This window comes from Mesoplodon bidens, assembly GCF_964165515.1.
Source record: "Mesoplodon bidens genome assembly, chromosome: 6".
NCBI lineage: Eukaryota > Metazoa > Chordata > Mammalia > Artiodactyla > Ziphiidae > Mesoplodon > Mesoplodon bidens.
The window spans coordinates 101,773,630-101,801,057 of record NC_138162.1 but is presented as its reverse complement, the minus strand read 5'-3'; the positions used below and the strand labels follow the sequence as shown (position 1 = coordinate 101,801,057).

The window sequence follows — 27,428 nt, the reverse complement described above, 5'->3', positions numbered from 1 at the left end:
AGAGGGGAAAGAAACAGGAGGCCACCATGACGCCACATCCCTGTGCTTTAACCAGTATGTTTTCTTTATATACTGGACCATCTATTTCAGATTTTCTTTGAAGCAAGTTTTGGTTTGCTTCAGTATGTATTTCATTTCCTATTTATTACCCTCTTTCACTCATGGCAGACAGGCTGTAGAGGTCCTGAGAATGTCTGAAACAAAGAATGCTATAAAACACCTTAGTAACTCTCGAAAATGCTAAGTGGACCCTGAATCAAAACTTCAAGTTTCAAAGAACTTACAGCCTCTAATGATCTACAAAACAAACAACCAAACAAACAAACCCCACACCTTAGTAACTCTCAACCTTGGATCAAACTACAATATGTTGGAAGAGGTATTACTGAAAAGAGCTTGAAAGGGCAGCCTAAAAGGCAGAGGGTACAAAACATGGGCCTTGTCCCTGTAAAGGGGACATGGTTCATAATATTGTGAATCAAGGGGCTGGTTCACAATCGTGGTTATGATGTTCAAAACTGTGAATCAAAGAGAGGTGCGTTATCATATATTTGCTTGTTGCTATTGCTTTTCTGATTAGAAGATACAGAGTCACTTTAGGTAACTTCCATTTAACTTAATATTTTTATTTTCATTTGATATCCAGGTCACATTTTCTACATTAAAATATAATCATGCTGACTCCCCCCACCCCCTACACCCTCAGAGAAAAAAAGAGCTTTACACAACTTGAAAGAAAGATGGAATGCACAGAGAAGTTGCTATTGCACCCAAGTAACAAAGAACACAGAGAGACCAAACAGTAGACATGTCAGAAGTGCATAGAAGACAGCTCAGGGCTCGCAGCAGGAAGGAGGAGGAATTAAAAGACTAAAGCTTTTAAATGCTATCACTTGTGCCACAAGATTACCCTGAAAAGGCAGATAGGTCAGAAGGTAGGACCAAATAGGGGCTTTTCCAAAGGCTGCTATCTAACAGAGTTTAAAATATCCATAGATGGTATATATAGAAAAAATTCCATACACCGAGGAGCTTTCTCTTCCCCACCTTGCCTTTAGCATCTGGTAAACACTTTAGAAACTTAAAACCACTGTTAGCATGGCCAAATGTAGAACCGACATAGGTTTTTCTTTCTTAAACAGTTGTATCCCGAATCTTTCCAACCAACAATTCTACTGGTTATTTTCATTATGATTCCTCTGCTGGAAACCCAGTGAAAGGATCGTCAGACAGGGCACCTCACTACTCTCAGGTCAATGCCAGTTGGGCAAAACCTGCATGATTCTGTGTCACTGAGAGGGAGGGAGAACAGTAAGAAACGGGAGCTGAAACTTATCCGTACCAGAGAGGAAAAGGAAACTCCTTTTCTAATCTATTCATTAAACAGGAAACAGCAGGTGGACGGTAAAAACCACCTGCTTAGAGCAGCAGCGCAGACCCAGAGGCACACCAGAATCTAAAAACAAGTGCTCAGGAAAGCGTCTTGGCTCTGAAAGGAAGCGTCTCTCAGACCCTATCTTGTCTCTAGTTTGGAGATCAAAGCATTATAACTTCAGATAGTGATCCTCTTGAGGGGGTGGACAGGGAAGGTCTGAGAGACCCAGATAATGAGGACACTGGGCAGCTAACTACACCACTATGTACAAATACACACATCAGTATGAAAACGTCACCTCCAACCCTCAGCCACTTTAAACAAAGCATTGAAGTTCCAGGTTTTCCGAACAGGGGATATTTTAAAGGCTGTTAGCAGTTTAAAACATTGCAACACTGGCACAATATGTTACCTATTCTTTGTTTTTAATTACAGGGTAACACAGTAAACTCCAACACAAAGGTGGGGATGGAGGAGTGCAAAAGGAATAAAGAAAACAGAACCAGTATTTCACAAGAGCATCGAGCCAGCGATGAAGTAGCAGCTAATGCTTCGCAGAGTCTCGAGGGTAGAATTCGCTCAAGGTGCTCTGAGGGATTCTCTTCAGCATTTCTTTGGGGAAGATTCGGAGCAGTTGCCAGCCAATGTCCAAAGTCTCATAGACAGTGCGGTTTTCGTAAGGACCTTACAAAAAATTGAGATTAGATGAATAAAGGCCAAGTACTTCCAACTTCTCAGCGTTATTCAAAATTTATTCTGTTATGGGACTAGCACTGTGAGCATGAAGTATAAAAAAGACACACAAAGCAGGTAGGTCTCCCAGGACTGGATGTGACTTAATGTGGAAATGAGGGTCTAGACAATAAGTACCCCTGGGAACCAGAGAAAAGGGAGAAAGCCCGCAGGCGAGACGTTTGGCGGCTGTGTGTGTGTGTGTGCGTTGTGTGTTTAACAACGGGTGGGATCTAAACACACTCCACTGAATAATGGAAACTAGACCCAGAGTTTTGTCCAGAGAGTAGTGAGAAAAGCAGTTTCCCAGGAACACAGGCTGACCTGAAGGAAGCTAGTACAGATGCTTAGAAGGCCTTAAACGCCAATTAAGCACCTGAATAGGTCCGTGTGAAAGTTTTCAAACTTGCTATTGTTATTATTATTCTTAATAGCAGAATCATTCTTATCCTGCAAATAAATCTCATTTTTTAACTAAGGAGTCAGAGTGGCTAGAGTTCTGCATCTCTTCTCTACCAGAACAATTTTTATCTTTTTAAGATATTAAGGTTCTGCGCAATTTTTTTTTTTTTTTAGAAAACCCAACTATCATATGTTCTGGGGATTTTAATGTTACTTAAAAAATGTATCACGTAAATAGAAAAGCGCACAAATCCTAAGTGTGTAGCTGATGCATTATTCCAAAATAAACACATCATTTGTAAGTATCACTGAGGTCAAAAATAGAGTTTACCAGCATTAGCAGGGGTGGCAGGGAAGAGACCCAACAAAACAGCTTGAAAGCCCTACACATGCTATGTAATAAAAACCATTATAGACTTTTTAACAGAAGGACAATCAATAAAATTAATACTAAATTTACCCCGGCAACGGTATACAGAGAGTCAGGGAGACTGGTGAAGATGCTGGCACTAACGGCCAAGGATGATGGGACAAAGGTCTGGACTAGGTCTTGGGACACACAGAGTGGTCAGAGATCAGCAGCTTCAACATCACCCAGGAACCTGTCAAAATACAGGCTCTCTGGCCCCACCCAGATCTACTGAATCAGAATCTGCATTTCAACAGGATCCCTGGTAGATTCAAAAGCATATTCAATTTTGAGAAACACTGGCCTAAGTTTTTTTAATAGGAATGAAAAGAGAACCGGATAAGATGTTTTAAAGGCGAACAATGCAAATGAGCAAATACTTGATGACTGGAGGATAAACGAAGAGGGTTAAGAATGCCCAATTCCTGAGCTTGGGCTAACTAGGGTAATGGTCATGCCAGAGGTACACAGAAATTGAAAAGAGAATTGCTAGGCAGGTGGTCAGTTGGGAAAATACTTGGGTTCTCACCACGCCGAGCCAGAGAGGAATGGCGGCATAAACAAAGGCTTCCTAGCTGGAAGGCGGGACTAGAGCTTCAGAAAGAGGGGAGAGGCTCACACATAGGAAGTTAGTCGTCAGCACAGGGGAAAAAAAGCACAGAAAGAACAGGTAATTAAGCCTTTGGGAACACTAACAATTAAGAAGCAGGAAGATGAGAAATCAGGAGGATGAAAATAGATGGACTGGAAAAGTCCAAAGCCCCCAAAGCCAGAGGAGAGCATTGCAGAGAGGGTAAGAGGGAGGAGAAGTGGCAATGGAGGCAGGAGAGCAGAAGGCCGGTTGTAAGGGAGAAAACACAAGCCAGGAGCTAAATAAATGGAGAAAGAAATTGAAGGTAGAGGGGAAGGAACCAGAGGGCTAAGAACAAAGACATGGCAGGTGGCTGCAAGAACCCTTTCTCTAATCAGAAGGAAAATTGTATGGAGACCAATGTAAATTCTCTCAGACTACGAAAGAAGTCCTCCTCAAAACTACATATGATGCTGTTTCTATTCATAGGAAAATAGTAATCTTACCCTGAGCAATGAAGTTCCTCTCAAACTTCTGCAGAAATTCCAAGTAAAGCAGATCATCTGAGGTAAGGGCTTCTTCTCCAACTACGGCTTTCATGGCCTGCACATCCTTACCAATAGCATAGCATGCATACTAAAGAGAAAAACAGGTTTACATGAACAGAGATAAGGTTTTATAAATGGCAGTGGTACTCTGGGCTATGTAAGTGTATTGCTGTAGCTATCTTCACAGTATTTCACATTATTTCCAAACATAATTCACATAAAGTTCATATGCAAGTACTGGAAAGACTTGATTATACAGTAGTCTCACTAAGAAAGGAGTCTTCAGGCATGCAATACATAGACACTACTAACACTCTACAAAAAATACACTCCCTCAATGTATCAGTGAGCTTACATTTTGTAGAGCATTTAAAAATCACAACTTACACAATAGGAGAAATCCATCTCTAAATTCTATTAAAAAAAAAAATCTGTGTTATCACTAGGTTTATTTATCATTTCTACTTTAAGGTCAAATACAATCTCAGGACTATAGAAACCAAGGATTTCATAGAATATATACAGCTGTATCCCTTAGCGTTCTGGTGATTGCCTAATATGTTAAATAAAAAATTAGTTAGAATAGTCTTTCAGAAATACTCTATAATTAAGGTTACTAATAAAAACTTAATCGTCTTATGCCTTTTTTTTTTTGTGGTACACGGGCCTCTCACTGTTGTGGCCTCTCCCCTTGCAGAGCACAGGCTCCAGATGCACAGGCTCAGCGGCCATGGCTCACGGGCCCAGCCACTCCACGGCATGTGGGATCTTCCCGGACCAGGGCACGAACCTGCAGCCCCTGCATCGGCAGGCAGACTCTCAACCACTGCGCCACCAGGGAAGCCCCGTCTTATGCCTTTTTTATTTAAAAACGACCTCATACAGCATTAGAGGTGGGTTTCAAGCATGTGATTTTAATCTTTGTCATGAGCAGTTATCCTTATGAAAAAGGCTCTAATGAATGTTTCTGTATTCCACTATTCTATATCATACATTCTATATTAAAATCCTACTTTGATGGGAAGAGAAAAAAAGTGATATGGAAGAAAGACAAGAGGTATAAGACAGGAGAATGAACTGAGAAAGTATTCATTTCTTTAAACACCATCCTGGAGAAAACATACATACCAGCTGGTTAGATACATCAGCATGATCCTTCCTGGTCATACCTTCTCCAATAGCAGACTTCATTAACCGCGACAACGAGGGCAGCACATTAATAGGTGGGTAAATCTTGGGTAAAAGGGGAAGGGGGGAAATATTATATTTAAGTACAAAATTCAAGCTTTACTGGTAGTAAAGGAGGATTCTGAAACTCATTTTTATTGCTTAAATTGCATAAAACTGCTACATTTGTTTCCTAGATGATTCCTAATATCTTTTCTTGATAAGAAAGGGAAGTAAGAAACATTTTACAGGTTAAGATTTCTTTTGAGAATCAAATCCAAAAAGCAAAATCTACAAAATAGTACAAGGTTATATTAAAAAACTGAATTTTCAACATCTGCCTACAACATCAAATCCAAATGGTCTTCTGAACTCTGACTCATAAAATCACACATAAAAAGATTAACAATAATTTCACCTAAAAGCTGGTATCAGAAGCTGGCATCTATTAAAGAACCAATAAAAAAATCTGTTTTTGATTATTCAGTCATAAAAATGAATGAAATCTTGCTGTTTGCAACATCATGGATGGACCTTTAGGGCACTATGCTAAGTGAAATAAGTCAGACAGAAAAAGATAAATACCATATAATCTCACATATATGGGACCTTAAAAAAGCAAACAAAAAAATGTCAAGCTCACAGACAGAGAACAGACTGGTGGCTGCCTGAGGCAGGGGATGAGCAAAATGGGTGAGGGAGGTTAAAAGGTACAAACTTCCAGTTATAAAATGAGTTAAGTCATGGGGATGGAACTTTCAGCATGGTGACTATGTATGTTAATAATACTGTATCACATATTTCAAGGTAGCTAGAAGAGTGGCTCTTCAAAATTCTCATCACAAGAAAAAAAATTTTGCAACTATGTGAGGTGGTGGATGTTAAGTGGACTTATTGGGGTGATCATTCTGCAACATATACAAATATCAAATCATGACATTGTACACCTGTGACTAATGTAATGTTACGTCAATTATACCTCAATTTAAAAAATTTTAACAATAAAAGACAAAGAAAAAACTCTGAAAAATCTGTTCTTGTACTAATAACAAAAGTGGTAGATTATACCGTTATGGAACAGAAGACCCAAAAAAGTTCTTTGAACAACTCACTCCATTTTAAGGCATAATAAAGAAAGTGGAAATTTAATTCTTAATTCTGGCACTCTTTTCCACACCAGGATTTTAGTATTACAGAAATGACAATTTTATAGCCATATTAAAAAGAATTCAATTTGATATTTTCTAAATAAATAATTCCTAAGAGCAAAGTCAGAGTCACTAAAGAATAAGAATAGATCTGTAGGCTTATAGCATCGTTCAACTGTCAAATACCTGTCTGTTGTGTAGCTGTCTGTCCACATAGATCTGCCCCTCTGTAATATATCCAGTCAAGTCAGGGATGGGGTGAGTGATATCTACCAGAGAAAGACACCTGATGTTAGTTAAAGTGTCCATCTCATATAAACAAAACCACAGGAAGTCAATCTGCACTACCTAAAACAGTGCTATATAAAATAGTTTTCTGTGATGATGGAAAAGTTCTTTATCTGTGCTGTCCAACATGGTAGCCACTGGTCAAATGTGGCTACTGAACATGTGAAATGCGGCTAATGTGACTGAAAAACTTTATTTCAAACTTTATCTGATTTTAATAAACTTTATAATTTAAACAGCCAAATGTGGCTAGAGGTTACCGTATTGGCCAGTCTAACTTATCTGGTTGCAGCACAGTTAGACATGTGTTGACACAAGTTAAATTAGCTATATTCATAAAAAGTACTATTTCTCCTAGTTATGCTCTCTCTCCCCCAAATATAAATAAAGTTCCATTTTAAACACAAAGTTCATTTGCAGAGATTTGCCAATTTGATGTATACTGAGAGAACATTCTTAGTCCATAAGCTATCCCAGAGGGATACACAACATTTCAACATGGAAAATAGGGGGAGGCTAAACAACTTAAGCAACACTGCACAGGCAGCACCAAGCAGGTCCTACAGAGCAAGACACGTCTAAGTCTGTTAAGTTACAGACAGTAATTTTGTAGCTGCTTCCTTGGAACAAATCATTTTCACATCAGAGGTAGTATTCAGACTGCCTGGGTTCTAAAGCCGCCACTTCCTAACTGTGACACTTTACCTCCCTGTGCCTCACGAGAGCATCTGAAAAGTCGCTATGAAGATCAAATGAGTCAAAACTTACAAAACTTACAAAACACTTAGAACAGTGCTCAGTTATAATGAGTTATTACTGTTTCTGAAAATATTTTGAAGAAGTGTTTTTAAAAGACTGAGATAAAAACAAAAAGACACTAACATAAGGGGAGTGCTCAAAGTCTCACCCGGGGGCTGCTGGGCAGACATCCAGGCAGGCACTGCACTACGCACTTACACACACATGATAAAACCAAGTAATTTTTAGAAAGTCTTTGACGATCATTCTATCTCTATAGAGTCTCGTGGCATTTACTATTTATGCTCCACATCTGGGACTTAAGCTACCTTAAATTATTGATGCACATACATTTAAAAAATATCCACCTAGGATGAGTAGCTTACATTAAGTAGAGCCCATTAATTTTTAAAAAATTCGTTTCATCTAGACCAGTGTCCTGCAAACAGTAGACACTAAATACTAGCTAATAAATAAAAATTACAAGAAAATTTTTCTACAAAAGAATAATAATTATGGGTAGTTTTGAAATGAAAAATTTTATTAGAAACAAATCACTAGGTAAGGTAAACTTCTGGAGGATAAACTCTCAAAAGAATTTCAACTCAAAAAGATAGATGGTCTGTCTTCTCTCTTAAAATCAAAGTCCTTACAACGATTAGGGATGCTATAATCCAAAGACCCAAAACTTACCATCGTTAGGCATGGTGAGAATAGGAATTTGAGTAATCGAGCCATTTCTACCTTCCACTCTACCAGCGCGTTCATATATTGTGGCTAAATCTGTATACATGTAACCTGGGAAACCTCGTCGACCAGGAACCTCTTCCCTGGCTGCTGAAACCTGACAGTGAGTCAAGGAGAACAATATCACGTACCAGAAAATGAAAATTAAAGCTTGGTTAGAACACATTTGTTTGAACATGCCAAATTACAAAGTTGGAAATACCATCTTGTTCGTTTTAAATATCACCTCTAGAAATGATTTAGAAAAATCTAGCAACATAAATTCAGATTATTCTGCAACAAAAATGTTGACAACTGGGGACCAGAAGTTTTCTGCTAAAATCATACTGCTATAACACAAATCTTCAAATAGCTTGCTAGAAGAAAATCTGCTTCCAATTTTATAAATCAAAGGTAGTACATTTTAAAACTAAGAGAACATTCTCAGTTCACAAGATTTACTTCATGTTATGGATCTTGCCAGATTTACATAAATTAATCCTGAAAAGATCAAAAGGGAAGGAAATACATATATCAGAAATCATCTGATGCATTTTACATACATTATTTAATTTAATCCTCACAACAACCCTATGAGGAAGTTAATGTTATTAACCCCAACTTACAACCAGAATCAAGGGCCAGATAATTTCCCTGGATCACGGCACAAGGTAAGAACAGTAATAAATGGTCTTCCTCTTAGAGACATGCACACTAGAATATATGCAAACATTTTAATCTATAGCCAACAAGAACTGTAAATCATTAAGCCCAACTTCTAACTGCTACTTTGGTTCCTCCAAGAGTATGCTCCAGCAGTGCTACTCAAAGTGTGGCCTGCAGACCAGCTTTTATCAATGTGTAAGGAGATAATATAGAAAGATAAACATATAGAAAACTTTAGTGGCAATTTGATAGAATAATTGTCTGTCGGATCTAATACTACTAATAAAAGGGTTTGTAAATTGTTTTTTTTTTAATTTTCACTTTTCTAATACTTATTTTTACTGCCTCTTAGAAACGTATTTGTGATGGATGGGAGAAAAGAAGTCCTTCAATGAAAAAGCACTGTAGCCGAGTGAGATATGATAATGGATCTTAGGGAATCTTAAGCTAGATAGTTATATAGCCTGTCTCTTCAGAAGTTTTCTGCACACTTAAAAGAGCAAGTAACTCAAAATTTCAGTAACTTGCATTAAAACAAACACCCCATACTTCTGGATGGTAACTGCTAGAATCTTACATTGTTTCTAAATAATCACCGAGTTTTCTGAAGGAAAAAAAAAGTTCTGAAGAGGGTTCTGCCAGAGTACAGTCTTTACTTATGTAAATAAATAAAAATTTACATCATTAAAAATGAAATCCTTGAAAAGGGCTAAAAACTGACAGTCTGGACAGAGACAAAACTACCTGGGAGAGTAACTGATTAAATAGCTTGCATCATTTACTCTAAGAATCCAGTCTTAATCAATGGAGACAGTGAGAGTATGATAAACAGGCAAATAATTTAAATCTCGTCCTCTAATCATTTCAATTAGGTTGACAAAGTAATATTTTCTTTTCTGATTAATTAAGGTATTCTACTAATATATGAGCAATGCATTTTAAAAAACATGATTTAAAAAAAAAAAAAGAAAACTTGCAGAGGGACAAGATAACCCTGACAAGATAATCCATTTTAATTAAGAAAAAAATTACCTCTCGAAGTGCTTCAGCGTAAGAACTCATGTCTGTTAGGATAACCAATACATGTTTCTCACACTGATAGGCCAGGAACTCGGCCGTGGTTAGAGCCAAGCGAGGAGTGATAATTCGCTCAATACTGAAATGAAACATTAAGTCCTACGTCACTCAAACAAAAATGCCAAAAACAAAACAAAATGATTCCAGAAATAATAGTACAGTCTCCCTTTTAAAGTTTCACATAAATTGAGGAAGGTTAAGCAATTATTACTTTAAAAGTTCTTAAGTAAGGCAGAATTCTTTTATGTATTTACATAATAAGAATTACTTAGTGCTACAGAGCTAAATTGATTTATTTTATAAGTGCCCCATAATTTGTCAGAACTATACAGTTCTCAAAACTGAGCAAGAAAGGAAGAGAGAGAGAAGGAGAAAGGGAGGAAAGAAGTAGGGGCCAGATTTTGCAGGTAAGAGGAAAAGGTAATTTACTGAGTATGGACTGTGTGCGAGGTAACTTATACTATTATTTCATTTAATATGCACAACAACCCTGTGAGACAAGTATTATTTATCACATTTTATGAAAGAAGACACTGAGCTTCAGAGCCTAAGTGACTTACCCAAAACCAAATAACTTGCAAGAAGCAGAGCTGGAATTTAAAAACGGTTATCTCATACCTAGGCCTGTGTAGCTTTCACTGTAATGTTCTACCTCCTTAGTGTAAGGTGACATTTTTGACCAGAAGCCTGTATGAACAGGGGGAAAATAGATTTTTTTTTTTTTTTTTTTGCGGTACGCGGGCCTCTCGCTGCTGTGGCCTCTCCCGCTGCGGAGCACAGGCTCTGGACGCACAGGCTCAGTTGGCCATGGCTCACGGGCCCAGCCGCTCCACGGCACGCGGGATCCTCCCGGACCGGGGCACAAACCCGCGTCCCCTGCATTGGCAGGCGAACTCTCAACCACTGAGCCACCAGGGAAGCCCGCTCTATTTTTTGTTTACTTACGTTGGGTCGTTAGCCAAGTTCAAAAAGAGGCAGACGTTGTCCATTGAGCCATTTTCTTCAAAGTCAGATTTGAAGAACCGGGCAGTTTCCATGTTTACCTAAATGGCAATGACTTCATCAGTGCTGGGAGAAGAAAAATTCTCAATATTTCTTTCTTTCTTTTTTTTTTCCCCCCCAAATATTTACTTCTGATGAAGGCCAAGCTATAGATCTGCACTGCTCCTTCTTTTAAAGGTTCAAGTACCCCCAAAACATTCACAAAAGCCAACAGAGTAAACAGCTTGCTTTGGGCACAAAGGGAATTATTCTTACATTCCAGTCAAATGCTAAATACTAATCCATGGTTTGCCCAAAATGCCAAGCTGCAACTTCTCCGCCTAGAGGTAAACTGAATAATATATGTGTAGTTTTCTACATTGTTCTAATAACACAAGCAATTTTACATTTCATACTAAAACAGAAAAAGATAATACTTACACCCATAGCAGCAAATACAATCGCAAAATTTTCCTCACTGTAGTCCACTACATCTTTGGATTTTTTTACCAAACCAGCCTGGCGACAGATTTGAGCTGCAATCTGATGAGGAGTACAAAAGAACTAAGTTAAAATCTAAAATAATACTTCTACAACAAAATAACTTTTACCCTAAACTTTGGGGAACTGTAATCATAAATGAAACTGGGTTGTCTTAAAGGGCTTTACTCAATAAAACTATTTTGTAATTTTTGCAGATTCCTAAGAGTAAGCAAGAAGTCAGATATGTGTGGATAGAGACTCAATGTAATTGGATTATATAAACAGTAACATTGGGCATTTACCTTGAAAATCCTATATTTGGTTTCTCACTAAGAGTGAAGCACTCGGAAATTCTTTCTTCTTGAATTTCACACCAAACAGATTCTAGTTCTCACCTCATTGTGCGGTAGGCCAGCAGCAGAGAAGATAGGAATTTTCTGCCCCCTAGCGATACTGTTCATGCCATCTATGGCCGAAATGCCGGTCTGAATCATCTCCTCTGGATAGATTCGACACTGAGGATTGATTGGCTGGCCTGATGCATTTCCAAAAGGGAAAATTTTAATATGTCTCTACATTAAGACTACAACCATACAAAGCATATAAAGCATTTCTTTCTACTCTTAAAAAATCAGTTATTTTTGAAATCTGAAACTGTTTAAATATTTTTTCCATTAATCTTTTGTAGATTCACAAATTATATGGTAGTAAAGTGAAACGTAAGGTATAGCAAATAAGAGAGAAATCCTAATTTCAAAGCCATTATGGCTTTTACATTTCAGATATATCCTGGTGATATTTTACAATAAATAAAATATAAAATTTTAAGATAACCTCTAGGAAAAATAAATGTATTAAATAATAAACAAAAAATAATTAATCAAACATGGAGTATGTTGGTTGTCTACTTAAAGTATCATAAAAATCACCCTTTATCTGACAAAGGTATAAGACAGATAGATGCTATTTTCCCCAAAACACAGAAATCCATTTTCTGTCCCTACCCATGATATCAAGGAAGTCTTCAGCCAGTACAACAGGACCTCTGTCGATGGGTTTTCCTGATCCATTGAATACCCGACCTGTTAAACAGTAACAAGACAGTACAGAGTGGACAGTGACTCAAATATTCATAATCTTTAAAAAGACTTCATGGAAATACGTTAAAAAGGAAACAGATCTCTGCTCAGAATGAATAATAACATCCGTTTACCAAGCATATCCTCAGACACTGGCGTTCGGAGAATATCCCCAGTAAACTCACAGGATGTCTTCTTGGCATCTATACCTGAAGTCCCTTCAAATACCTATCAAGAAAGAAAAGTAAACAGAAGGGTATAAGAAATTTAGACAATAAGCGCTTAAGATTTATTTGTCAGCCCTTATAAAGTAAAATACATCAAAGTACATACTACTTTTAGTATTATGAATAAAGAAGTGTTCATGGTGGACATGAACCAAATTGTCAACCTCCTAACCAGCATCATGCCTGCAGGCCAAACCCATCAAGCAAGCTAAGAATGTTTTTTACATTTTTAAAGGGTTGTTTTTTAAAAAAAAAAAAAAAAAAAAAAGGAAAAAAAAAGCGTAAGAACATGCATCAGAGACCTTAGGCAAAACCCTCACAAAGCCTAAAATATTTACTATCTGGCCCCTTACAGAAATTCTGCCGACCTCTGCTCCAGATCTACTTTTTAGGGCAACATGTTATTTGAGAAAACTGGCACTTCCTATAATCAGTAACATTAAAAACTAGGCATTATCAGAGACAATTTAAAGAAGTAGACTCAGATCTTGTTTTGGTTTCAGCCCAGAAGCTCTGAATTCTATTTTTCATCTCTCTCCTTCTATGTGACTATCATTTTATCCATTAAAAAATTTTTTTTAAAAAGCCGTTTTACCAGTGGAGCTATTGGACTAGAATGGATATTGGTGGCTGGCATTTAGCAAGAAAACATGAAAAAATACTTTTCTTCCCTCACAGCCAGTGAACAGTCGGGTCCCTGGCTTAAGATTTTTCACCTTCGTGATGGTGCAAAAGCAATACACATTCGGTAGAAACCGTACTTCAAAACAATCACATGAGATATTTAACATTTTATTATAAAATAGGCTTTGTGTTATACGGTTTTGTGCAATTGTATGCTAATATAAGTGTTCTGAGCACCCTTATGTAAGCTAAGCTAAGCTATGATGTTCGGGAGGTTCTGTGCACTAAACGCATTTTCAACTCACAATATTTTCAGCTTATGATGGGTTTATCAAGATGTCACCCCGCCTATAAGCTGATGAAGATCTGTATACTTATGTGGTAATTCCTAGAAAGAACTATTCGTGTTTCTTATGTTTGTTGTGATCAGAAAAACGTTCAGCTGGCCAGGTTTTGAAAGTGATGCTTACCTGAACCACTGCTTTGGAACCACTAACTTCTAAAACCTGCCCACTCCTCTTCGTGCCATCGGGGAGTGTCAAGTGCACAATCTCAGCGTATCTGGGAAACTAAATAGGAAAAAAGTAAAGGCTCAATAACCAACATTTTAAAAGCTCCTCAAAATACTCTATATGCGCTATGTCTTTCACAGCATGTATGCACATGCAGACCCCATACCTCCCCAAAGCACACAGGTATACATCCAGAGTTTAGAATATCCTCAGGTAGTTTAAGTCCTTAAAACACTTATCACTGGCACATATACTGGCAAACACAACATAAGGTACAGAGGGAAGGATCTTAAATCTATGAAACCACAGCAATTAAACTCTTTCCTTCTGTGTATATGTTTTTAAGCTTTGAGACTACAGAAAGTTAAAAAAACTACATTCCCACTACTCAGAAATGATGTTTGCTTCTGGGCTGTGTAATCACCTTGTGCTTTGGGAGGACAGGAATAAAATGCAACTAAACAATAAAATAATTACTATTATAATAAATAATGCTAATATTCCCTCCTCAATCTAATTCTCCTAACCAGAAATGTATTCCTCTAATCCATTTTTAATATTTTAAATTGCATGTTTCCAAAAATATACTGTAGTGTTTCACTTACCTAAATGGTAACATACTAAATATATCATCCCGCAACTCGTTTTTTTTCCCACTTGACCGCACGTTTTGGATCTGGCATAGTAGTATTTACCTTATTTTATTAACATAATCTTTTGAAAAATGCATCACTACTTTGTGTGATGTGAAGGAAAACATCTGCCAATGCATCCGTGAATCAACACTGACTGTAGGACCCTTGATTCTGGAGATGCTAATATGAGTAAATGGGCATCTAGAATCAATGTTAGAACAGATATAGTTAAAATAAAATCAAGTGACACTACATTTTATTCAGCTGTTCTTCTACCACTGGTGTTCAAGGCTGTTCCAAATCTATACTACTACAAACATGTTGCAATGAACATTCTCACATGTGGGCCCAAGTTTCCCTAAGGTATCTGGTTACCTAGTGGTGGGCTATAGGCTGTGTCCATTTTTATGTGAAATTACTCTGCAAAGGAACCTTTTACTTTACAAACTCCCTAGTAGTATAGAAAAGTGTCTTTCCCCTACATCTTTGCCAATCTTATATTATTAACCTTTAATTTTTACCATTTTGATAAAAAAAATAGTATCTTTCAATTTGCATTTTCCTGATTCTACTAATATTGAACATCTTTTCATGTTTACTGACAATTCAGACTTCATTTCCTTATTAGTATCTTTTCCTCGCTTTTCAACTACATCTGCTTTTTCTTATTTACTTTTAGATAAGTTTCATAGATTCCGGATATTAATCCTTTTGCGAATATCTGCTCCCAGTCTTTCTTGTCTTTTAATTTTGTTTATGGTATCCTATTATACAGAAGTTTTTGCAATAAAATGACTTGTTTTCCTTTATGATTTGTGTCTTTACTGTAGGAAAACCTTCCAATCTGAAGTCATAAAAATGGTTTTCTATATTATCTTCTGATAGGTTTTTCATGTTTTGGTCTTTAATCCATCTGGATTTATTTTTGGTATGTAATTGTATTTTTCTCATTTTTATTTTATTTTTTCATACAGGAAGCCAAATACCCCAACAATATTTACTGAGTGGCACAAATTAATTTGTGCTACAAGTAGCACGACTTGTAATGTAGCCTTTGTCATTTACCAAGTCAAATTCTCAGGTGTGAGGAGAGTTGGTTTTAAGAATCTTAACTTTGCTCCACTGAAATATCTGCTTACTCCCTCACCAAATCTTTATTCTTACTCTATTTCTAACTGATTTTGTTACCTGGAGAGAATCAACATCTTTTCTATTCTGAGTCTTTTCATTCATGAATGTGGAATCTCCACTTATTTGAAGTCTTCTTTTATGTCTTTCAACAAAGTTTCACAGTTTTTTTGTAAAAAGTTCCTAATTATTCTAGTAGTTACTTCTGGCGTACAAAACACTACTGGTTTCTACAGACATCCTCTGTATACAGCAACACCGTTTTACACCATTGTTTCTAATAGTTTGTCCACTGAATGACTTGTGTTTTCTGTTTAATTAATCGTACTACCAAGAAATGATGACAGCTGTGCCTTTTCCTTTTTAATCCCTTTATCCTCTAATTTCTTTTTCCCACAGCATTGGTTAGGGTCCAAGCACAAAGACAGAACAAAGATGGATAGCGGTGGTGACAACAGGTGTCCTCATCTTGTTCCTGATTTAAATGGGAATGTTTCTAGAGTCTCTCCTTAAGTACGCTGTTTGCTGTAAGTTATGGTGGATATCCTTTAAGAGGTTTTAAAAGTTTAAAAGTTCTATCCCTTATTTCTAAGACCTCCTTCTTCTTTTGTTTTGTTTTGTTTTGCTTTTTTTTTTAGAAACAAGTAATTTTATCAGGTACATTTTCGGTATTTACTGAGAAGAGCGTAAGCTTTTTCTAGCTTAATCTATGAATGACCTGAACTATACTGACATTTGCTAATATCAAATCATCTTTGTACTACTGGGATAAATTCTACTTTGTCATAATTCTGTTGAGTTTTTAAAGTATATTTTTGCTAATATCCAATTTATGAGAACACTTTTATTTAGAATTTTGGAATCTGTGCTTGTGAATGAGATAAGCTACATTGTTTCTTTTCTGATACTATCCTTTGTCTGGTTTGGGAATCAAAGATGCGCTACCTTCAGAAAATGAGTTGGACAGCAGTCTCCATCATCATCTATTCTGATACAATTTGTATAAAATTATCTATTCCTTGATACTATCTGTGCGCTTTAAGTTAAAAACAGGAGCCAAAAACTAAAAACAAACAAAAAACACTCTAAATCTGGTGGTATAAAGCCATTCTTACAACTACATAAACTTTTTTCCTCAGCTGGAGTTATACCCCAAACAAACATTCAATAAACCTTTTTCAGCTTTCTTAAAATTACTTCCTCCACGATGTTTTCTAAGCCCTTCCCATTATTGACTCTCATAGCATCCTGCACTCACCCTTCATAGCACTTAACAATTAGACATTTATGTATCTGTATTGTGTATTTTTGGTGCTGAGTTCAGCGCTTAACATAGTTGAAGCATGAATATTTTTAACTGTTTTTGAAAATATATTTACTAATATAAAAGCTTCATATTTTTAAAATATGAGTCAAAAATTTTATCCAATAAAAAGTATATAAAAAAGAAGAAATAAAGGACAAAGAAGCAAATAATGCTTTCAATACTTCCTCAAAAAATAAAAGGGTATGCTTCATCCTTTCACCAAATATTAACAGGCACCTGCCTAAACCTTGTACAACTTGTATACTGAGGCTTTGAATCAAACTTCAGACTAGTATGAAACTGTGGCCAGGAGTAAGCTATATGCTTATTCTTGCAATTAATTTGTATAGGTACCTTGTCATGCACAAAAATATCTTAGTGATAAAGCTGAAGAGTCAGTGCACTTTGCCCTTTCTTTTAAGAAATGTTTTTCAATTTATTTTCTGCTTCCAGAGGGGCCACATGCCAAACATACTTGTCATTACTTCTCTCAACAAACTAATAACTGTGTACCTTTCCCCCTGATCCACTCCCAACAACAACCAATGCAGAATTACCGTTCTACAGAGCATATTATACAAATTATCTGCTCTGAAGATATTTTAATCACTGAACTCAGGCAGGAGGCTTCACCCAGGGTGAAGTCTATTCAATTATAGACTATATTCTATGCCTCTTTTTCTAAGATAATTCTTATGTATAGGTGTGGCTAAAAAACCCCATGTAACTAAAGAGTCTTTCAACAAACTGAATAAGTAAAAACTATTCTCTGCTTATGGTTTTAGTCACTGTTGAGATAATCTGTTGTTTATTCATTACTTGAATACCAGTGTCAGGCCCTCAAAGACAAAAGTAACATTGTTTACTCACTCAAAGACCTTAAAATTTGGTAGAGAAGACAAAAATGTAACAAGTAGTTATAACACACAGTAGTCTATGACAAGAGCCACAAGATACCGTATATCTAAATAATATCCTACAAGTCATAAAACACAAATATTACTGTTGTTTTCCTAATAAACCTGTGAGGTATGATTAACAGGCAAATAAAATTTTAAATTTTACAGACAAGGGACTCAAAGCCACAAACAGAATCCACAACAGATCCAGTACTAGAATCCCATCTTCTGACTTCTGATCTAAAATTCTTGTCTCCATATAGCACTGACATTCTGACCAAGGAATGGCTTAAAAAAATCAAAACAAAAGACTTAAAGTGTACTAAACAGTACTTAATACTATGCTTTTAACTTCATAAATGGTTAGACGATAATGATAGTGGTATTACCTTAACATGATCTAAGATCACTAGTGGACCATTAACTCCTGATACTGTCTTGTATGCTGGAAAGAAACATAAAAAAGTCAGTTCTTATCAAACAGGACAACAGTCTAAATGATCTCTCTGTTATTACCAAAAAAACCCTCTCTCTATCATATCTATTATATGGACACTCAGAAAGTATGAAATTTTTCACTGAATTTATAAAATCTGCCTGCATCTCTACAACTTCTCATAATCCCCTTCATCAAACCAAAACCATTTTTAATTCTTACTATAAGTCACATTGTTTCAAGGACCAGGATACAAAAACAAAGGTAAAGAGGGAGAGTTCCCACAGAGTTCACAATTTTATATGGAGAAGGGGGAGGTAAGGGCTCTACCAGGTGTGCTGAGGGTCAGTGGGAGCACAGGAAAGACCCTGCAATGGTTCTTACTTAGAAAAGAAAAAGCTTTACAGAAAAGGTAGCACTTAGTAAAGTAGATAGAGAAGAAGAAGGGAATCCGTAACTTTAAGCAGAAGTGACAAAACTCACAAAAGAAATCTGACAAAATGTAGTCTGTTAAGATAAAATGCCATGATTAAATAGTATCATAAGAACTACGAAAAAAAAAAGGAGTTTATGAAGGTGGATGGAATGAAAGGCCAGAGATCATATAAGCATCCTTAAAAAAAAAAAAAAAAAGTCAAACGTTACTGTCATTGTAGAAGCTTATATTTGCTACTGCAAATTATGCCCTAGCAACAAACTACCCAAATCTCTCGTTTTAGAAAGGAGGTAGCTATCATTGAATTGTATCACACCTACATACATGCCGAGTATAATGAATGGTAATCAAGTATAAATCAGAACACTCAGGAAAGCAATTCTAACAATGTCACACTTGACTAAATTTCATAATCAGAAAAGCTGAAAACACAAATGAAATAAATGTTTACAAGACCTAAAATAATGTGTAAGAAGCTGTCAACCAACTGGGAATTTTTCACTTGCTTGATTTCTTATGATGTCTTAGACAGAAATTTCTGGCATGAATGTAGAGTCCCAAGAATGAGGAAACCATTTAATAACCAGTCTGTCCATTCAAGGGGCTTCAGAATTTAAAAACATAATTTCTTTAGCCAGGAAGCAAGTGCCCTGGTAGAAACACTGAGACAGGGCAGGCAAGCACTGTCAGGAACCCTAGTCTTTCATACTGAGGACTTTTAAATCCTCACACCAAATATGTGCTTGAATACATTTGTAATTGTAATGATCAACAGAGGCCCCTAATTACTTTTTTTTTCAACCTTAGATAAAAAGTCACAAATTTTCAATGTTAAGCTACTTGAATGGATGGCAATGTAAACAAATTAATCATGCCTCCAAGATTATTAGAAATATCCCAGTTGTCATATATTCTGCTACTTTTATGTTAATCCTCTCCATTGTTTTAAAATAATCTAATACTCTTAAAAATAAGCCCTACCCCTAAAACAATTTCTTCATTGTTCTCATTTTATTTTATTTTTATTTTTGGCCTCGCCACACGGTTTGCAAGATCTTACCTCCCCGACTGGGGATTAAACCCACGCCATGGCAGTGAAAGTGCCGAGTCCTAACCACTGGACCGCCAGGGAAGTCCCACACTGTTCTCATTTTAAAAGAATCCAAATACTGTTTTTCAATTACTTTCTAAAATTGCTATGTGGATATGCAAAGTGAACTACATCAGAAACATGTTTTCTTGGCACCCAGGTTTGAAAACGATAGAAACATAGACCTTTTCAAAACCTAAACAGCTGGGAATGGGAGTAGGGAGTGGGCCAGTGGAGGTGTGGGAATTCAGTTTTGAGATTTACAGGCAACTGTTTTGAATAAAATGTAACATCAGTAACATGCTTCAGGTTCTGAAATTCTCTTTACTTTCCGGGCAAGATTTGTATCTCCTTTGAACTTTTAACCTCTACAACAATGATCCTTTAGAATCTCATGTTTAAATTCAAGTTCATTCAAATTATGAAGTTTTGCCAGTCACAAGGCAAAAAGCATGACCAAGAAAAAAGAAATGCTAGTCATTGCTTTTCCTGGAAACAGTGAATCAAGTTGATTTCAACTATAGAAGACAAGATTCTACTTCATCAAAAGCAGTCTCCAAATTTGCCACAATGTATGTAACCTTTAAAAAAGCTAGTAACCATTGGAATTAATTAATAACAAAACTACCAATACACATTTAAAAAGTACTTGTCAGGAATTCTTTTTTAATCTCCATGACAGGTCTGTGAGCTAACAAATATTATTCCAAGTTTTACAAGAGAAAAATGATTCTCAGAAATTAAGTAACTTGCCTAAGGATCTGAACTTACACAGTCTGCCTCCAGTCACTTTTTCTTTGACTCTGGGCTACAGCTCAAATTCTAAAACTGAACTGGTCATTTTTTGTGGTCTGAGGCACTCTTGTATCATTACCGAAAAACAACCTTTGTCCAGTGGAGTGTAGCCGCTAGAAAAGTTATAGCAGGAGAGGAAGAAGAAACTAATGGAGATGCCTCAGCAGTTTTCTGTCAGTGGAAAGCATCAGGAGACCACTTCAGGTACAAACCAGAGGTTAAGCAACATGCTTGGTTTAAATTAAAATGGGATGCAAACTAAACTAATAAATGTTATAATCCAAACTAAATAAAAAATACTACCGAACGAAACTGCTTCACACTTTACAGAGCATCTTCAGATAGGTTACCTTTTCAGTTTCACAAAACACTGGGAGGTAGGCAAGGCTGATAGACCTACTCCACACTTAAACTACATCTATGAGAAATCTGTTACTAAATGGAAGAGCCAGGATTAAAATTATTTTTGTTTGTTTGTGGCCCACCCCCACCAATTCTAAGTTTATACTCTATGACCCTTAGTCTCCAGTATAACTTAAAAATATGGAGATAACACAGTTCCTAGCACTTGGACTACAAATAGGGAGTAGAAAACAGTTTATATACGAACTATAGCTCCTTTCCACAATAGTAAAACTACTGGGGGGGGGAACAAGCAGAGAAAATAATATCAAATATCACCTTTTATCTCTCAACAGTATTTACCCAGCTTTTCTCACCATTAGTATTAACAGCCCAAAGCAGAGACAACAATTTAGATTAAAGCTGCCAAAGACATAAAGCTGCTCTTCAAAAAGTCAATACCCATTCACAAATTACATAAATATTCCTGTGTTTAGAAACAATAATGACCACGCTTCTCTTGAAAATTCCAAATGAATAAGAACTTGGGTCTGCAGGGGATGATCAGAACTTCTGAAAACACAGCAGACACATGTTTACATCTTTGATCCCGAATATTTATGAAGACAATAAATATTTATGGAGTAACATTTAAAACCCAAAATCTACAAAGATTTTAAGAAGCACATATTTTGTTAGATGACATCCTCTTCCTCCTATAGGATATGAGATTGTTCAACAGAACACTACTTAATGATTGTGAAACTTTCAAAGAGAAAATTCAACAGTCATTGCACAATAAGAGATCTAGTCCTTCAGCCTCCACCTTATTAGAAAAACAAAACCAGAACAATCATCTTCTATTGTGCAAGAAAAGTAAAGACCCACACTTTTGTAGTGGGCAAGGAGGGAGAGGTTCTAGAAAAAGGCAGGCCGACCATTCCTTTACTGGACTTTTCACTGAGGCTAACTATGCTTTATGACATAAGAAACGTTAAGATTAGTTGATCTAGGATCTTGAGAACAAAGGAGATTATCTAATCCAAAATGTTTAACATCCAAAAGCTCTTCGTATATTATTGAACCTTGCTCAAAGTTTAAAAGGATATCAAGTTTTCTTTCCTTGTGACTTTAGAAATTCAACGAATGTGCTCAAGATTATTTCAAGCCTGCATATCTCATTTTGCATCTCTTGTTAACGGTCCCATAATCCTGAAGTTTTTTAAAACCGGGATCCAATCTGTGCAGTGGAACTGCCAATAATTCCAGGCCTTTGTTCAAAAAGCACACATTAAATAACTATAACTTTTTACCTAGGATGGTAACATCGATCTTTAATCAGAAAAATTAAGAATATTTATTCAGAAGCAATTAAAAGTGTTAACCAGAATCAAGAATGTGGCAATATAGGAAAAAGATGACATTCAAATGCAGTTAGCTGTTAGCCTAAGTATGATATCATTTGTGCTTTTTAGAATAACCCAGACACAGAAGTGAAACTCAAACTAAGTACCCCAACTCCCTACTCTGGTTCCATCCACATTAAGGTTCCATATACTAAACTATTAGAACAAGGGGTTTAAATGCAAGTTATACAATTACAAAACACAATGCTTCTATGTGCCAACACTGCGCTAGGCACTGAGAATACAGAAAGGATTCCTGAACCCTGAAGTTTCAGTTTTAAGCATTATGTCGCAACCATCTTGTCAGGAGGAATCTCATCCGGAGAAGTTCTTCAGTCACTGGCTAAGCACACACAGAATGTTGAGAAATCATACTCATCTCCCTTAAGGGTTCACAACCTCAATCATGGAGTACTCTTTAAACTATGTTATTATTTCAATTGATACTCTGAGTTGAGATTGAGTGAATAAATTTTATGGAAAAATGACTACTGCCCCTTATCATCTTTTCCTAGAAGCACCACTAATGTCTTATCTGTTCTACCCAAAGAACAGCAAAGCATACAAATGCAATTCATAAAAGAGTATTTGTAACTGTTAGGCACAAATTTATTGTCATAAGAATGCAACATCTGTCAATTTCTCGAAACGTTCAGCTCATGTAAACTCCCAACAGGCATTCTCTAATGCAAATAATTTCCATTATAGAAAGCACATGGGGGGGGAATAAATTAGGAGTTTGGGATTAAAGTATATACACTACCATATATAAAACAGATAACCAACAGGGAACTACTGTATAGCACAGGGAACTATACTCAATATCTTGTAATAACCTCTAATGGGTAAGAATCTAAAAAAGAATATATAGACATATATAATATATGTAACTGAATCACTTTGCTGTACACCTGAAACTAACACGTTATAAATCAACTATATTTCAATTTTAAAAAAAACACATCTCTGCAAACCATAGAATCAAGTCTTCTCTTTCTTCCTTACACTTCAGTGCTGCCACATGACCTGACCCAGTGACTGATGAGGATGGGATTTGTCAGGCAGGAGAGCGCCCAGACTGAAACCCTTCATCTGAAATTCTTTTTAACCAATGAGCCACCCAAAAAGAGGTACTGTGGCAATTAACCGGTGCAAATACAGTCTCACCACGTTGGAAAACATCAGGTGCTTTCCTAAGTTTTAAAGAGTCTACTTTCAGTGCTCATCCCCGGTTCCTAAGCAAACCGTGAAGAGAGCTGATGCTACACAATTTTATTGTTTAGTAATCAAGAACCATTTCTTTCGGAACTGCTGAACAGTCCACTTAAGCCTGGTTTATTAAGGTCTTTTTACAATCACAACACTTAAACATGCTTATGCATACACTTTGCATATATGCTACATAATACAGGCAAAGCTTCTTGTCTTCTCCTAGATAGCCTTGCACTCAAGTTAATGGCAGAAAAAAGGTCCAGCAAGAATTAAGAAACCTGGAATTTTCCTGCTCTGTCAGTAATTAGGGGTCTAAAGCCTGGCAAGCCCTGTCCCTTTCAGAACCTTCGGCTTCTCACTGTAAAATGAGAGGGTTAGACTAGATGACCCGCAGGGTACTTTTCAGCTCTAGCTTTCTCTGATATCTAGGTGTCCTCCTGTGGAGCAGCTTCTCCACTGAACAACATCTCCCTCTGGCTGTGGGCCTGACCTCCATCCACGAAAGGCCTGAGCACGTCAGCGATGACACTACACCGTCCCCCTCGGCAGGAGCTCAGGACCTGCCCTGAGGTCCACACCCGAGGCAGGGGGAAGGGGAGGGACGGTTCCCTCGACCCCTGCAGATACAAATGAGGTCAGCAGAAGATTAGGATAAGAGCGGCAAGAAGTGGCCTTCACTCAGAGACAGGAAGCAAGCGCCTGAGCATGCTCCAGCCTCGGGAAACTGGAGAGCACCGGTGGGGCAACAGCCAGGAGACCACCAACCCAGGAAAAAGTTCCCGTTGGTGCTCTTCCCCTTAGCCCACCCCTGGCACGGAAACTAAGGTACACTCAAATCGCCTTCTAGAGAGAGACGTCGGAGTAGGGCGACGCGAGAGGGAAAAACAATCCCCCCATCCCACCCCTCTGGCTAAGCAGGTGAGTGGGAGCAAGGGGCTGGGCTAAGAGCAAAGACAGGATTCGTCTTGCTCGCTGATACTCACTGAGACGAGGTTGGGAGAGGTAGTTCCGGCTAACTGCCAGCGCCTGTTCTCGAGACCCCACCACGGGCCCACTGGTGGGTACGGGAAGCTCAGGCGCGGCCCCGTTCACGATGCCCCGCATCGCCCGCAGCGCCATCTTGTCTCCTCCGTCCCGACTGGCCCCGCAGCGGCGCCGCGCAGGCGCGGATATAGCTGGAGCAGCCCGCGCCCCGCTCCACGCATGCGCGCTGAGGAGTCCCCGCCCACTGAGCTGCACCCGGCCCGCGGACTCGTGACTTGGCTCCGCGTGGGCGGGGCTAAACCCGCGCCCTTCGCTAGAGGAGCTGACCAGCGTGCTGGGAGGAGGACGCCGGGCCAGGGAGAGGGATCCAGAGAAAGGCAAAAGTTAAGGGAGAAGGAGAAGAAAGGAGGGAGAGGGAAGAAAGGCAACTTCGTGCAAGAAAACGTCAACGGCATTTCATGACATTGAATGTAGAGACCTCAAGTTCTAAAAAGAACACTTTGAAAGACAGAATCTAAAACCTCTTCTAGTGGATATTAACATGGGGAACCGTGTGCCATCATTTCTCTCACTTTATCATCTTCCTTTCCAATACATTCACTCATGTGTCCATTCAAAAAACATATATTGGACTGTTTTAGGGTGGTGGTAGTAGTGTGAAAGACAAAGTGAGATGTATTTGAAAACTATTTGAGGGATAGAACCGTTGCAAGAATGATTAGCTGGCTGTGGAAGGTGTCAATCCAGGCTTGGGTCCTGAGTGATTGGTTGATTGTGTTGTTGTTTACCGGGTAGAAAACAGAGAAGAAAGTGAGGAATTTTGCTGGTGGTAGAGGAGGAAAAGAGAAAAGCTAATTGTCTGGGGATCTGTAAAGTTTCCAGTGGAATATTCAGAATGAGATTTCTATTCAACTAAATAGGTAACTATCCCAGGAGAAGCTATCTGGGCTAAGTCAAGATCAAAATTTATAACTTATCACCATGTTAGTAATATGAAAATAGAAGAGATAAACCAGAGACTGTGTGATGTATTGTGGAAGATACTAAAGGCCAACTTTTAAGAGATCACTAAGGTGAGGGGATGTACCAAGGAAGAGTATCTTGTAATCAAATCAAGCTTGGAGTGATATTAGAGTTGGAGAGAACGCAGAGCACATGTTCTAGAAGCAAAAAGAAGAGAAAATCTTAAGGAGGGATTACTGTACTGTTAATGCCAAAAACTGACGAGAAGGGAAGTAATAGGAGTACTACAAGTATCCATTTTATTTGGCCATTAGAAGACCATTGTGATATAATGGGAAGGTATATGCTTAATGGAAAACAATAAGCTTTCTTACATAGGTGAAAATTGTAGGGGTTGAACTGTATATGATGGTGTCATATGACAAATGAAGTGATCATTATTACTTAGTTATTTAAACTCTACTTTAGGGGCATCTCATCTCCATGCCCTTTGGAATATATACCCATAACCCTTTTGAACCAAACCACTGAAGCAAGTACTCCTTAATTTTGAGTGAGATTTAGCATCATTTAGTATGTCTTATAATTTTTTTTAAAAAGGCGAAATAATATGAGGTACCATTTTGTTTTAATTCATGGGATTGACTATAATTTTAAACTAATGTCCAAAGTTGTCAAGAGTAGGGACACATAGTTTTTCGAGGCAGGAGCCTGCTGTGTCCTCCTTTGCCTAGTAAAGCAATAAAGTTATCCTTTTCTACTTCACCCACCCCCCAAAAAAAGTTGTCAAGAGTATAAGAAAACAAGAATTTTCAAATTTTATTGCTAAAAGCATAATTGGTGTCTAGAAGAGCAATTTGATGGTATCAGATTCAAATATTTTATTCCTAGGAACTTGCTTTATCCTCAGGAAAATTACAAATATACATATATGTGTATATCTGACAAATATGTTCAATTATGTATGATACATTAGATATCATGTTATATATTATTATATATAATATATATGATCTATATTAATCTGTATTTATACGTGTATATATACAGAGATATTTATTGAAACATTTTTGAAATAGCAAAACTGTAGAAATAATCTAAATTAAATGCCTATTCATAAGTTATGGCCTATCTAGTCAAATGTATTCCTCAGCCTTTGAAGAATTAGTTTAGCCTTAAGTGATGTAATTTAAAAAATCCTCCAAGATAAGTTTTCTAAAGGAATTGCAATTTTAAAAAAAAGCAATTTAAAAGCAATTGCAAAATAGTATGTAGAATAGATTAGTTTGTATACATTTTAAGTATATATATGTATATATGTATGAATATGAATATGAGAGTGAATTCTACATTTAACTTAATAACCTTCCTATGTAGTTTTAATCCTTTTATATATGTTTGCACTGATTTTTTTCAAATACAATGTATGGTAGCTTTCTTTATAAAAATTTCAGATCTGCTCTTCTCATGCTAATTTTTCCAATAGTAGGTAAGTTTCAGATATGAATACCAGACTGTTAGCTATCAGTACGCCTTTTATCCTTTTATTTTAGGAGTAGTTCAAGATTTTTACTTTTTAAAAAGTTTTCTTTAACTTTTTACTCTGTGAGCAGGAATCAGTTATGGTCTGTAGTGCATAAACAAAGTATTAGTCCCAACATTTATTTAATAAATATTGGAGCAAGTTATTATGTGTACTGGGTACTGTTGTGAGTCCTAGATATACACCAATACCTAAACAAAGTCCGTGTCCTCATGGCGCTTATAAGAGTGGAAAAGTCAGAAAACAAATGGTTTATTAATAAAGTGCCTGGTAGTGACAAATGGGATGAAAAATTTTAAAACGGAGTGAATGGTAAAAGAATGATCAGGGTGGAGAGAAGATGTTAGTTGATAGTGTGGTCAGGGAATGCACCTCTCAGCCATCTGAGATCTAAATGAGGAGAGAAGGAAAGTCATGGAAGCTCCAGGAGACATGTGATTCAGGTAGAGAGAAAAGTGGAAAAGTCCTGAGGCGAAAGGAAAGCGGGGCTAGGATGGATT

The 27,428-nt window shown here is 37.2% G+C and overlaps 1 protein-coding gene across 1 annotated transcript; it reads right to left on the bottom strand.

The window, feature by feature from the left end:
- Positions 1-311: 311 nt before the first annotated feature.
- ATP6V1B2 (ATPase H+ transporting V1 subunit B2) lies at positions 312-24,596 on the bottom strand. The gene is made up of 14 exons (XM_081237489.1): positions 24,422-24,596; positions 18,111-18,166; positions 13,712-13,810; positions 12,525-12,618; positions 12,316-12,393; positions 11,707-11,846; positions 11,270-11,371; positions 10,793-10,890; positions 9,803-9,926; positions 8,072-8,222; positions 6,539-6,621; positions 5,166-5,270; positions 3,996-4,125; positions 312-2,059 (listed from the first exon to the last, which is right to left on the bottom strand). The coding sequence occupies exons 1-14, from the start codon at positions 24,555-24,557 to the stop codon at positions 1,920-1,922; spliced, it is 1,536 nt and encodes a 511-aa protein (XP_081093615.1). The 5' UTR covers positions 24,558-24,596; the 3' UTR covers positions 312-1,919.
- Positions 24,597-27,428: the final 2,832 nt, after the last annotated feature.

Excerpts from the sequence above, each read along its gene's own strand:
- ATP6V1B2 (XM_081237489.1), bottom strand. The coding sequence starts at position 24,557 with ATGGCGCTGCGGGCGATGCGGGGCATCGTGAACGGGGCCGCGCCTGAG. Across the intron at positions 18,167-24,421 it reads CCTCTCCCAACCTCGTCTCA|CATACAAGACAGTATCAGGA; the intron begins GTGAGTATCAGC and ends GTTTCTTTCCAG. Across the intron at positions 12,619-13,711 it reads GTTCCAAAGCAGTGGTTCAG|GTATTTGAAGGGACTTCAGG; the intron begins GTAAGCATCACT and ends CTTTCTTGATAG.